The 13,321-nt window shown below is 43.8% G+C and overlaps 1 protein-coding gene across 1 annotated transcript in view; it reads left to right on the top strand.

The window, feature by feature from the left end:
* The window catches only part of CARMIL1 (capping protein regulator and myosin 1 linker 1), a 171,401-nt gene that overhangs the window by 69,863 nt on the left and 88,217 nt on the right, over positions 1-13,321 (top strand). The window contains exons 3-8 of the mRNA XM_066623338.1: positions 1,130-1,180; positions 6,521-6,580; positions 8,624-8,745; positions 10,851-10,948; positions 11,287-11,357; positions 11,486-11,559. Of these exons, the coding sequence (XP_066479435.1) occupies positions 1,130-1,180; positions 6,521-6,580; positions 8,624-8,745; positions 10,851-10,948; positions 11,287-11,357; positions 11,486-11,559 (476 nt within the window). The remainder of the gene's footprint in view (positions 1-1,129; positions 1,181-6,520; positions 6,581-8,623; positions 8,746-10,850; positions 10,949-11,286; positions 11,358-11,485; positions 11,560-13,321) is intronic.

Raw genomic sequence — 13,321 nt, 5'->3', positions numbered from 1 at the left:
ACTGAAATTTTAGAGAGCAAAATGATACTCTTACGACTATAGTCTTAAGTATACTTAGGAGGGAATTGGTTTCATGAAGATTGCTCTGTAAAGCTAGCTGGCAGTGCAGTGGTTGGTGTCATGGGTGGCTAGTTTTATAGCTTGGAGTGAAGTTGGTTGGTTGGTATACTGCAAGGGTTGTTGGTGCAAATGTGACTGAATGGTATTTTCTGCAAAAGTTGAGGGGGATGGGGGAATTATTTTGCATAGACTGGAATGTCTATTAATTTTTATTTGAGATTGTACCATGTGTAAAATATGCCTGATTCTGCCAGATGGCCTGCAGTCCCTATTTAATTCTGTATTTTGGAACCATTCATGGGCACCTTCATTTCCATAACATGATAGTCCCAGAGAACATAATGAATGTCACTTACTACAGGCATTTTGGTTAGTAGCAATATTTTTATCTTTGAAATGTTGAGCTTGCTATCCTAAAATATATTTGAGATTCTGCAAATCTTTGTTATTCCTACATGGAGACTTAAGTTTTCCTTGAAGGTTACTAAGAAATAAGCAGCTGTAACCATTGAGGCTCATAAATGAAGTGGGAGAAGAGTATTGTCCAGTTTGGAAATGAGAATGCACTAACTTGATGCTATGCAACTTTCACCAAGCTGCTTCTCCCTCTTTCGCCTTCTTTATACCATCTAGTGAAAGACCACATGGTACAATATGTGCTCATTTTGTGAGATTGTTTATTTTCCCTCTAGAGGGGATCCAAGACAGTTTACAAATAATAAATGAAAAATATGTTGGCAACCTTCATTCTCGAAAGACTATGGTATCGCAAAAAGTATACAATAAAAACACCAAAAAGGGGGCTGGGACAGCAACAAGACCACTACCTTTTATATATAACCACTTTTTAGGGAGGGAAATGGCTTAGTTCTTTGGCGAAAATGTCAACTTCAAAGGTCTTGGAACAAATCACCAAAAAAAAGTATTACTGAGTTTGAATAACAATATTTTCATGATGTGATGGGCTGTCTGAAATGGGTTAATATTGTAAAGTGGGGGTCCTTCTGTATCGGTTTTTTTTACAAAGATGAATGTTGATTTCAACTTCTGCTCTTCTATTTTTTTTAAGGTGCTAACATCATGTCGAGCCTTTCTATTAACTTCTCGTATTCCTACTAAGGTAAAGTAAAATTTTCATTACAGTCCTGTTGAAGAATTTGTAAAGTTCACTTATGTTAAAGTTGCTCTTCTCAATTTTGCCTAACACAGGGGAATGTGCAGCAAAGGGCTTACGTATTTGGAGCTCTTCAGTCTAGAACAGGGGTGCCCAAACCCCGGCCCTGGGGCCACATGTGGCCTTCGAGGCCTCTCAATGCGGCCCTCAGGGAGCCGCCAGTCTCCAATGAGCCTCTGGCCCTCCAGAGATTTGTTGGAGCCCGCACTGGCCTGACGCAGCTGGTCTCAGCTTGAAGGCAACTGTTTGACCTCTCGCATGAGCTATGGGATGAGGACTTTCTCTACTGCTTGCTGTTTCACATCTGTGATGCAGTAGAGGCAGCAAAGGAAAGGCTAGCCTTGCTTTATGCAAGACCTTTTATGGGTCTTGAACTATTGCAAGACCTTCATTCATTCATGTAAATTCATCTTTAATATATTCATTTATGTAAACTTATGTAAATTTATTCATATTTTAAATGTAAATTCTTTTTTCTCCCCGGCCCCTGACACAGTGTCAGAGAGACATTTTGGCCCTCCTGCCAAAAACTTTAGACACCCCTGGTCTAGAAAGAAGGTGCTTGAGATGTATAAAATGCAGGGGTGGAGTGGATAGAGGAAAGTTATTTTCCCTCTCACACAATCCCAGAACCAGGGGACATCCACTATTATTGAGTGGTGGAAGAGTTCAAACAGTCAAAAGGAAATATTTATTTACCTAGTACATTAATGTGTTAAGAGTACTGCAGGACGGGTGGCAGGATTCAAGCACTTTCCAGTACTGTGGTAGGTTTGAGTTGTGCAGACTTCAAACTTTGCTATGGGTTCCAGGTTTTTCTAGAATTCCTTGGCACTCCTAGCTGTATATGCAACTTAAAAACAAGAGTGCTAGATAGCTTCCCATAGCAAATTATTTATTTTCAGTGGAATCGTATCTGTTGTATTCTCTAGAGGCTGCAGTTGCATCTTATTACTTGTCTGACAGCATGTTCCATGAAATACTTTGATTATCAGGACAATTTGAAATGATTGTCTTGGCAGAGGAAAGACTTCTGTGCTGTGCATAGATGATGAATTTGTATCTGCATATAATCATTCATCCCATGTGGACAAACATGATGCTGGCAGATGTTTCGGTTTCAGTTTTTTGCAAATCTGTTCAGAAAGACCAACAAAACAGAATTGGCATTGCATTTTCTTCTCCTTGATTATCTACAGCACATATTGAAAGTTTAGTAACAGTAGTGCAGTAGTAATTCCTAATACTTGAATCTTGGTAAACGTGCCGAGTTAAGTGTCCTGTACTGGAAAACATGAGGATATGGTCAAGGTTTTTACTAACATTTGGCACTTAAATGTGTGAAAAATTTGAGAACTAGGCAATCTTATTCCCCGCCTCTGCTGGAGAAAAGTGGAAAAAACCTAAACCACACAGAAAAATATGATTAACACAATCTTGTCATTAAAATTAATACACTTGAAAGAAAATGTTGCTGCCCTGGTGCGCACTCTGCCCCCCTTGCTTCCGCTGGGGCGGTGGCGGTGGGCGGGCGGCCGCCGGGCACAGCTCACGCTGGAGCGGTCGCAACCCAAGCGTGCGCTCCGCCCAGGAAGAGCATCCTGGCAGATGGCTCAGGGGCACGCCTAGACTCTGAGCGCAGTCCTTTGAGACCTTGGCTCAACATGGACCAGTATGCCACCTGAGCAGGGGTGGCATAACCTTTCAGATCCAGCTGCCGGAGGAAGACATGCATGTTCAGCAGATTTGGCTGGTCAGCTCCCTTCCCAAAGGAAGGTTCTCCCCCCCATTTTGTCTCTCATGCCTTCACTACTGGTGCTAGAGAAAAAGGCCTTTCAGTTAGGCCCAGGAGCAGATGGCGGGATTACGCTAGGGACTTGCCAAATATGGAAGATACTGGCGGGTTTTAGTAGAGCCGCCTTTATAGTTGCTGATGGGCACAAGCCAGCTACCCCCAGCATCATGTACGAGGATTAACATGAAATTTACTTATGTTGCGCTTTGGCTTGTGAGGCTTCACTGGGAAGCCTAGTATCTGGGTATCTTTAAGGGGGCTGCATTCCCCCCCCCCCAATGAGCTGCTTGCCAAATCCAGGTTTGCATCCCCCCTAACAAGCATTGTGGCATGATGATCGCAGGTTGAGTCTTAACACAACATACTGGCCCCTGCAGATGGATGAGACTGACCAGAAGGGGCGTGGCCGATGGTGCGGTGGTGGCTCCCCTAACTGTTGCCTCTGCCCAGCTTACACCAGTCCAACCACCCGCAACGATCTTGCTTGGTAACACTGCCTGTAATAACATCGCCCTTAAAGCAGTGGGGGCCGAGCATCCATTGCTAATAGAACGCCCCCCTCTCAAAGAAGAAGGGGCCACAAATCCATAAGTGGGTTTGTAACCAAACATTGTCCCTCCCCCCAGGAGCCAGGACAGTGCAACCATTTAATGGGTGCTCTGCCCCTCCTCCTAGGAAAGGGGTGATGTCCAGTTACCAGCCCACTTGACAGGATTGTGGCCCTTCTCCTTGAGAGGGAGGATTTTTCTGTTAACAGCCCGCCTAACGGGTGCTTGGCCCCCACTGCTTTAAGGGCAATGTTATTACCAACCCACTTAATGGGTGTGCTACCCCTGCCCAGTGGGAGAGGGGTGATGTTCTGTCAACACCCCACCAGCAGGTATGCTGCCCCGGTTCCTTGAGAAAGGGGTGAGGTTACCAACCCGCTTAATGAGTGAGCGGCCCCTCCTCCAGTGGCGGAGGGGTGACGTTATGTCGGCAATGTTGCTACCAACCTGCTTAACAGGCAGTGTTACCAAGCACTTTAATGGGCGTGCTGTCCCTGCTCCAGTGGGAGAGGTGGGATGTGCTGTCAACAACCTGCTAACAGGTTCGCAGCCCTTATTCCGTTGTAGAGAGGAGCGATGCCACCAGCTCACTTAACAGGTGAGCGGTCCCTGCTCTGGTGAGGGAGGGGCGATGTTTTGATGGCAACCTGCTTAGCTACCCCTACTCCTTGAAGAGAGGGGCGAAGTTTTCCAACCTGCATGACAGGTGGGTTGCCACTGTGTCCGGTTGACACGCTGCAGGAGTACGTAGCACATTCAGCGTCGCAAGCAGGAGCCCTGTTCCAGCATGCTGACGGCTCCCCGCTGACTTTATTCCAGTCTAGGGGGGTCTTTTTGCATGCCCTCATAGCCCTGGAGTTGCAGCCAAAGGAATATAGCCTTCATTCCCTGCGTATTGAAGCGGCTTCTGCAGCCGCGGCGTTGTGCCTGTCCGGGGGCGACATTCAGCGGCTAGAATGTTGGCGTTCTGCAGTTTATAGGCACTACGTTCGGATCTTTTAGAGGCAGGCTCCTTCATTGGCACCCCCTCTTTTATGGGGGGACACTGCAAAGGGCAGGGGTTGTGGCAGTAACTTCTTTCTCCTTCTGCAGGATGCAGTGACAAGCAGGTTCATGAACTGTCTGCAGCCGTTCCATGGTAGTTTGGGCCTGTAAGTGGGCGGCCGCGAGGCAATTTGGAATGCAGCTCGGGCTCGGCCCCACCATGGAAGTTGGCTGGCTGGCCAAGCGGGGGATGTGGTGGGGCCAGCTGCTGCCTGCAATGGTGGAGTAATTGAAGGAGAACTTGTCGCCTGACGTATTGCTGATCCAACTGCGTGAAAATGATCTGTGTGAGATGTCTGGGCTGCTGCTCAGGCCCAGAGCAGACAAGGAGCTCGCCACCCTTCAGGGTTGGCTGCCCGGCATCATGGTGGTCTGGTTGGACTTCCTACAGTGGTGGGTGTGGCGTGGTGCCAGCCACTGTGCTAAGGTGGAGAGGATGACGAGGAAAGTTGCCAGAGAGATTGACCAGTTTGTGGCACAGACCGGTGGACGGGTCATTGTGCATCCAGCCATTGCCTTCCCGATGCCTGCTTTCTACAGAGGAGATGGGGGCACTTGTCTGAGCAGGGGCGGACATCTTTCTGAGAGACCTGCAGGATGGCCTTAAGGCGCTTCTTCCCCTGTTTGGGAGTGGGGGGGTCAAGCGCTAGGCTGACCCCTCCTAGTGGCAGGTGGCAGAGTCGTGCTTGGGACTTTGGAGTGCACCTTCAGACAGCATAGGCAGGGCAGAACCCAATAGCAGTCCTCAGGGGCTCAGCGGCACGAGGACATTGACTGGGGCCCTGGCTGGGACTGCGGGGGTCCTCCTCAGAGGCTCAGCGTTTCAAGGCGGCACAGCCCACAGTCCGGCTGCCTTCCCCTTATGGGACAGACCTGGATGAGCTGCGTCGCCCAAGAACGGGGCGCAGCTTGGAGTCGGGTGCACATCCAGCCTGGGGGACAGATTTGGTTCTGGGGCCGCCCAGTGGTCCCGCCTCTGCACCACAAAGGGGTTTTCACTGCCCCTGCAACTGCAGGTCTCAGCCTCCTTTCTGTATTAAAATTCTAGTAAAGTGGCCCTTTCTCCCATGTGTGTTGTCTTGAGTGTTCACTGGACGGTGCCCAGACAATGCTCTGCATGGAGATTTGGGGGAGATTCAGTTGGTGAACGTGATAGAAGACATGGGTGTCTCCTTTTTGGCACCAAGGGCATTTCTCTTCACCCCCTGCCCATGATCTCCAGCTCATTCAACCTCCAAATTCTGTCTGCTCCCTTGAATGACTGCTCTCGTTCTGTTGCTTCATATGCCTGAAACGTCCTCCCAGACCACCTAAAAATCACCTCTTATTTCCTTCAAACCCTCCCTCAAAATCTACCCTTTCTAAAGTCTCTGGTGCAATCACTTATTCCCCCTACCCCACTGTAACTAAATTGAAAGTTGAACTATGCTGCTCCCCCTCACAGAGAAACACCAGGTGACTTTGAAGAGGAGGAAAGTCAACAAGGCAGCATCTTTTACCCCCACCTGCTGTGCTTTTTAAAACTGAACCATGTGAACTGAGTGTTTAACCAAATGTGAGCCTTGAGGGCCTCTTTGGCAGTGGGAAGGCAGCAGGCAAATGCTCAGATAAAGAAACTGATGAACATGCAATTAAAATTCACGCATCCTTCCCTATTCCCCCCACCTCCATCTTCTTCCCTTTCCTTTGTTGAATTTTACATTTAATTTTGCATAGTAAAGTTGTTTGGGTATGAACAAGTTCTCTTGTATTTTGTGAAGTGTCGTGTGCATTGATGATGCTATGTAAATTAATCATAGTTGACTGGATGTGCATTGCATGTCTAATAGCTTAATGTGATTTTTATCTTTAGTGTTTGGATATAAATCAACATCATTTCCTGTTCTGTTTAAATTACAGCTAGAACTAACATTCAGCTACTTGGAAATCCAAGGGATCACCTGCAATAAACCAGGCCAGGTAAGTATTTTAGTCATAAAAGATTTAGGGCCCAATCCTATCCAATTTTCCAGTGCTGGTGCAGCTGTGCTAATGGAATGTGCACTGCATCCTGTGGTGGAGAGGCAGACACAGAGGCCTCCTCAATGTAAGGGAATGCTTGTTCCCTTATCTCAGGGCTGCATTGCAGCTGCACCGGTACTGGAAAGTTGGATAGGATTGGACTCTTAAATGATGTTGCAGTCATTCTATCTATCTGGCTATTAATATTCTAATTAGGCTGCTGGATTACTTTTTTCTTCATTTTTCATTTTGATCAAATAGATGAGGAAGATAACAAAGAAATATGCATACAATACCAACAGTACCTGAATTTTGTTTTAAAATGCTGTTTCTTTAAAGCAGTGGTTTTCAAACTTTTTGGGCTCCAGAACCCTTGAAACTCCTAAAAGGAGTCTCAGGGAGTCCCAGGGTGCCAGCACATGTGTGGAGTAATACTGAACCCAACATCAAAGGCTATTGAAGAGCCAGAACAGGAGGAGAATGAAGGAGCAGGGCCTCTGAGAGGAATTTTATCAGGGGGTACAAAGTTTCTTTAGGGCCCCTTTGCAAAGGGGGAAAGGTGAAACAGAGTGGGGGAGCATGGTGGTGGGCAAGCAGAATAGGGGCAGGGAAGGGCGAAACAGGGTGGCAACAGCTGAAAAGTCTTTGAAGCCCAGGTCTACCCACCCATGTGACATTGGCAGCTAGATACAGTAGTAACGGAAAACCAAACCCACTCCTAAGCCTTTCTAAAATCTTTTAAATATAGAAAATCATGCAGAAAATTAGCATCATTGTATTTAGGCTCACACTAGAATGGAAAGGGTCCTGTGTGCACCAAAACTTGCTTCTGCAGCAGCTGTAGTCCTGCAGCTGTGTCCCTGATCTCCTCAACACTCCTTCGTGGTAAGCAAATCAAACAAGCCAAAGAGCTACTGTAGCAGTCCAGTTTCCTCCCAGATTTGACTCTGTGTTAAGGACTATCATGTATGCATTTCTCAGCCTATGACTTGCAAGTAGTTGTAGTAGCTGCAGCCACAGCCTTGTGGTAGTGTCCCCAGCATCCCGTGCAGGCTACAAGTTTGAGTAGATAGGAAAATGTAAGATGCCAGAAAATTTCTTGGCCCCCTCTTTTGGCTCCTGGGCCCCCTTTTTGACCCTGGGCCCGGGTACAAATTACCCCCTTTACCCCCCTCTCCTTGGCCCTGTGACGGAGAGCCACAAACAGGGGAGGCAAGATGGGCAGATGAGCAAACCAAGTAGAGGCAAATGGTAGTCACTTAGGGTGTGATTGTGGAGGCCCTAAAGGAGTCTCAGAGAGCCCCAGGGCTTTTAGAAGCAAACTTTGAGAAATACTGGTTTAAAGTGTGTTTAAAACTTAGTAAGAAAATCTGGATTTAGATGCTGTTGGGAGAAGGGGAGAATTCATAGGAAGATTCTGACATATACATTGTCATGTGTGTTTCTTTAACAAGGAAAATAACATTGAGAGCCCAATCCTATGCATGTCTACTCAGAAGTAAGTCCCATAGTAGTCAATGGGGCTTATTCCCATGAAAGTGAGAATAGGATTGCAGCCTGAGTCAGTTTGGATGAAACAACCAAACATACTTCGGTCATTGGATCCAATCCTAAAGCTCACACTCTCGATTCCTTCACTGAGTGCACCCCCCTATTCTCACTTTTTCTTTCACCAGGGAGGAAAATTCATGGGAGGTTATGCTGCTGGGCTGAAGGAACTGTTTAGTTCCCTGGAGGATTTGTAAACCAGATAATCAGCTAATAATAATCTCGATCAGAATATAAACATGATTCAGTAACACCAATATATTCAGTTACAATAGTGGTGGTGATCAGGCACTTACAGGCTTGTAAGACAAACTAATTTCTTTCTGTACTAGAAAGCAGATTCTTCTTGGGATTGTTTGTTTGCATAGATATTAGTTCTAATATTAGTTACTAAAGTGTGCTAAAATTTTTAAAGTATTAAATATGATGCTCTTTTTCTAACTTTATACGCAGCTGATTGTAGAAACGGAAAAATGCAACATTTCTATGAAGTTGGCTTCCTCTGAAGATGTGCATGAAGTGTTGGCACACATTGGAACGTGCCTTAGGAGAATTTTCCCTGGTCTCTCTCCCGTGTAGGTAGTTACTTTTGGGGAATTGGTAACATGCACTGTTGTATATCCAATTAGTCAGCGGAACTGCATGTGTGTGCATGCATGCTGATCATGCTATTTTTTTTATCTTCATCTCCTGTCTAGAAATATGTTTGACAAGTATATTGAGTCAAAGGGAGACAGCAAGGTTGGTTTCAATGCCTGTTGCATTAGGCCCTGATACCATCTGACCTGGTACACACAGCATGACCTTAATTGCTCGGGACCCAGTCAGGATTCAGATGGCCAGCAGAAGTCATGTTTTGAAGAGGATGTCTGAATCAGACTTGGAGGCAATCTATGGCCAAGTTTAGATCTCATAGCAAACTCTGTGATGCTGGTGATGCTGTGCATAAGTGAACTGGCATACATGAGGAAACACAAACCTACAGCATATTCCTGGCAGTCAAGTGATTATATTACTGTGAGGCCTGACCCAGGCTAGTATGAACAATCAGCCTGTTTCCAGCTGTTTTTTTTCTCCTCTGTTATAATACTGGAGGCAAGAAAGATAGATTACTCAATAGTTTTTTAATTTCATTATTAAAAAACTTGAAGACATGTTCAGAACTTCATACTGAATTTTTTCCTTTTGTCTTGCAGAACACGTAGACTTCAATCTTTCTGCTTTGCAATCACCTCTGTTCTTTTTAGTATTTTTAATGTCACCTCACCTTAGTTGTTTCTCTTGTGTTCTGTTCTGATTTGTTTTGATTCTCCTTTTTCCTGAAAGCCAAGGCAAGATCCTCTCTCTTGGACCATAGAGTATGTCAGACATATTCGTGAAACTTATGTTTCCCAGAGCTATCTTGTACTGTGTCAGTATGTTGCTTCATCTAGCTCAATACTATCTTTTGACTGGCAGTGTTTCTCCAAGGTCTTGAACAGAGATCTTTCCTTGTTTTCCCCCGAAATCCTTCAGATCCTAAGGATTGTAGTTCAAACCTTTTATACCCATAGTCTCTCACTGAGCTATGCCCAACTGTGCTTATATCTCACTAGTCTGTTGTGCAGGCAGAAGGTTACTGTAATCTTAGTATGGGTATTACAGCTACTTCTGCCAAGGCAAAGATGCTACTTTTAAAGTGGTGGATCTCTTAACATTTAACAGTGTGGGAGCAACAGCCCCCATTTTAGGTGTCCAGCATCCAATGCATACCAATACAGGATTGTTTCTGGTGGTTGTTTGCTAGTGCGTCTTTTTAAAAAATAAAATAAAATTGTAGGTTCTGAGCTCTTGGGGGGAAATTATTTTTTTCATTTCTCAAACTTTTTTGAGAACTTCTTGCTGCTGTTGAGAAGCCATATATAAATATTACACACACCACACACTTCTGCTTAACTGCTTATAATATTAACAGCCTTGAACTCCAAATTTAAGATTAGCAAAAGCACAGCAATTTGTAAGCTTGTTATGCAGCTACTGCCATTAGAGTCTCTCCTGCTCAGCCCTCCCCCACTCAAAGTTAATGTACAGTAGTTCATTGGTAATAGCATTGAAGTCAGGATTCTTGGGTCCTTACTTAGGATCAGTTCATACAGTTTACGGTTTGTCTGCACAATTAGTTTCCTGCATACAAAGAGGAAAATGTAATACGTTTTTTGGTGAATAACCATTCTTATTGGCAATTGTGACATACTTTTTCTATTTGCTGCGACAGCAATAATTCCTGAGGACTACAGGACTATAGTGTGAACCAGACTCTTCATTTGGTTCGCACTATATTTAACTATGTATTCCTGAAGAGTCTTGGAAATTCTTGTATGAAAGAAAATATAGCCACGGAATCAGCTCCTGGACATAAGAGAGAGAAGCTGAATAGCCATTTCTCCTCAGGGAATCATTGCTTTAAGTTCTGCATTGTCACAAATTCTAGTTGAAGAAATTGAAGAGTCAGTCAGAAAACTGCATCTAGCAGCAGAGCTTCTGCTTCAGCTTAGCTTGTGTTTAAGATTCCGTAATAGAACATGCCTCCACTGAAATCTCTAATCACTATAGTGTGTTCTTTATGTAGCTAGGGATAAAATACTAAACTAAACATTTAATACATGTTGACTTTCTATATGTGCATTCCTCTTGCTTGTAGAAGAATCATGAAAAAAGTTACTATGGAGCCCCCAGAAAGGCTGACTAATCTCCAGACACTGTGGGACAGCCAAACTGTGGCAGAATTAGGACCATGTGGTGAGTATGTATGTTTTCAAATTGAAATATATAATTTCTGGAATTGCCACTACTGGAAAGTTTTCTGCTATTTCTGACAGAGGTTTGACTTTTTGGTAAAGGTATAATTAACTTTAAGGTATAGTTAGCATGGAGCACCATTCTGGCTGGTCTGGGAAGATACAGCAGGGTACAATGAAGCATAAAAATAGTATCTTGCAGACTTAGTCTGTTTCGTATTGTGCCTGTAGTCTTGGGTGCTCAGAGAAGAGGGAAACAGTGCGTCTATAAGACATGTACATCTGCTTTAAGCAATTCCCTGTGGAGATAAATGGTTTGTGTTGCTTTTTTGTTTCTAGGAGGTTTTTCTCAAATGTATGCATGTGTTTGTGACTGGCTCGGTTTTCCATATAGGGAGGAAGTTCAGTGGGTAAGTACAGAATTCTCATTGATGGTGTTTTATTTTAGCTAACTGTGCAAAAACCAAGGGGGAAAATGCCCCAGCTAGACAAACACCTGCCACTAAAAGATATTTCACTGTGTTTTTTTTCTAACCAGGATGTTGATACAATTTATCTGACTCAAGATACCAGGGAACTGAATTTGCAAGACTTTAGTCATCTTGATCACAGGTAAAGACTACAATATTCTATATCGGGGTGACCAATCTGTGATTCGCAAGTCACATGTGACTCATTGACATATAATGAGCAGCCAATGGAAATATGTTGGCCTTTTTACATCACAATTGATATAAAAGGTAAATAAGAAATTTTCAAGCTTTATAATTTACCTGGTCAAACTGAGAGTTCACTGGATTAAAAACAGAAGTTTAATGTTCATGGAGAGTACATATATTTAAGAATTTAAATGCTCCTTAAGTATTGCAGCTCCCAAACATCTCTCTTGCAGCTCTCTGAAGTTTATCATATGTGGCTCTTAACATTAAGCAAGTGTGGCCATCCCTGTTCTATATGAACTGCTCTAGGTCTAAAACATAAGTTGTTCTAGAAGTGTAACTAACTGACAAGTTATTATGTGTCCAGTGCATTAAATGTTGATTTCATAGCAGTATTTTGCTCATCTGTGCATCTATTCCTTTTTTCACCCATTTTAAGTTCAAAGTTGAATACCAATCTTACGAATTTACTTTTGACATTGTAAGGCTATCATAACCCTATGTGTTGTAGTATTGTTGCTGGTCTTTCCCTGTCCTAAATATTTATTGTCTTTATGCCTTAGGATCAGACTGTAAGAATTTTGAACTGAACATTTCTTTTCATTAAGCATCTTAACATAAATCATTTGTTCCATCAGTAGAAAACAGAAATACAAATGGAAAGTGGTTTATAGAAATACAGTAAGCTAAATATTGAATTTTGTGTGTCAGAAATAAAATAGAAATCACTGAGAACTTCATGTAAGATACTGGCAGAAGACATCTTCTTCAAACCCCAGGGGTCAGTGGGATGTGAAACTATACTGGCTCCATCAGCCTCTTATCACTGTGTGTGCTGTTATTGCTGTTGCTTCTCAGTTCTAGGCAACTTTTTCAAGTAGAAATGTGTTGATGGAGACCCAACTGGCTTGCAGGATTCTTACAGTACAATTTCAGTGTGCTGATTTAGAAGGTGAACTACTGTAAGCACAGTTAGCATGTCTGTCTATGTGGCTGCTATATGGCTTCATTAAGAATGCTGTGATGGTGGTGATGTGTATATATCACTTGATGTTATATATCTACCTGGTCATAACTTCAGTACCACAGAAACTATTGCATCCTATGTGCCTAACTATGCAGAAATCTGAAATGGAAAACTTTGCAAGATGGAGGTGATCCCACAAAGACTAAATTATACTTTTGGGATTCAAAACAGCATATGTGGCTTGTGCAGGATCATTACGGGGTGACTGCTCTTTTTGTCATGCAACCAAAAAGTGAACTTGGCTCTTGAATGTCATCACACGTTTGGTCTACTGAACTGAGAGCTCTGAGATTTACTGAGAGAGAAGACACCAAAATCAAGTCAATGCTACTTAAACCTTTTACAGGGGTAGTGAGATTTGTGGGCTTCTTTTTTTCCAGATGTACAAAACAGCAATGCATTATGTCTTTCAGTGCTGATTATGATAGTCCTGCTTTTTCTCTCTGGAATGTAGTAGTATGAAGAGTGGCTTTCGGGAGGGGGGGCACACAGAAATTTTTGCAGGTGCTTCAAGGTGCTGTGTAAGCGGCCCCTCCCCATCGCCTTTTCAATTATTTTAGGTAGCAGGAACAATGCAGAGGAACTCCACATTGCTCTTACTCAGAATAGCTTCAAAGGCAAGGGGGATCCTCCACTAACACAGTACCCTGAAGCACCTGCAGAACTTGCTGTTTTGCCCCCCTCCCCA

The sequence above is a fragment of the Tiliqua scincoides genome, chromosome 4 (genome assembly GCF_035046505.1).
Source record: "Tiliqua scincoides isolate rTilSci1 chromosome 4, rTilSci1.hap2, whole genome shotgun sequence".
In the NCBI taxonomy this organism is placed as follows: Eukaryota; Metazoa; Chordata; class Lepidosauria; order Squamata; family Scincidae; genus Tiliqua; species Tiliqua scincoides.
Note: the sequence above shows the minus strand (reverse complement) of the source record. Positions and strands in the feature narration are given on the sequence as shown.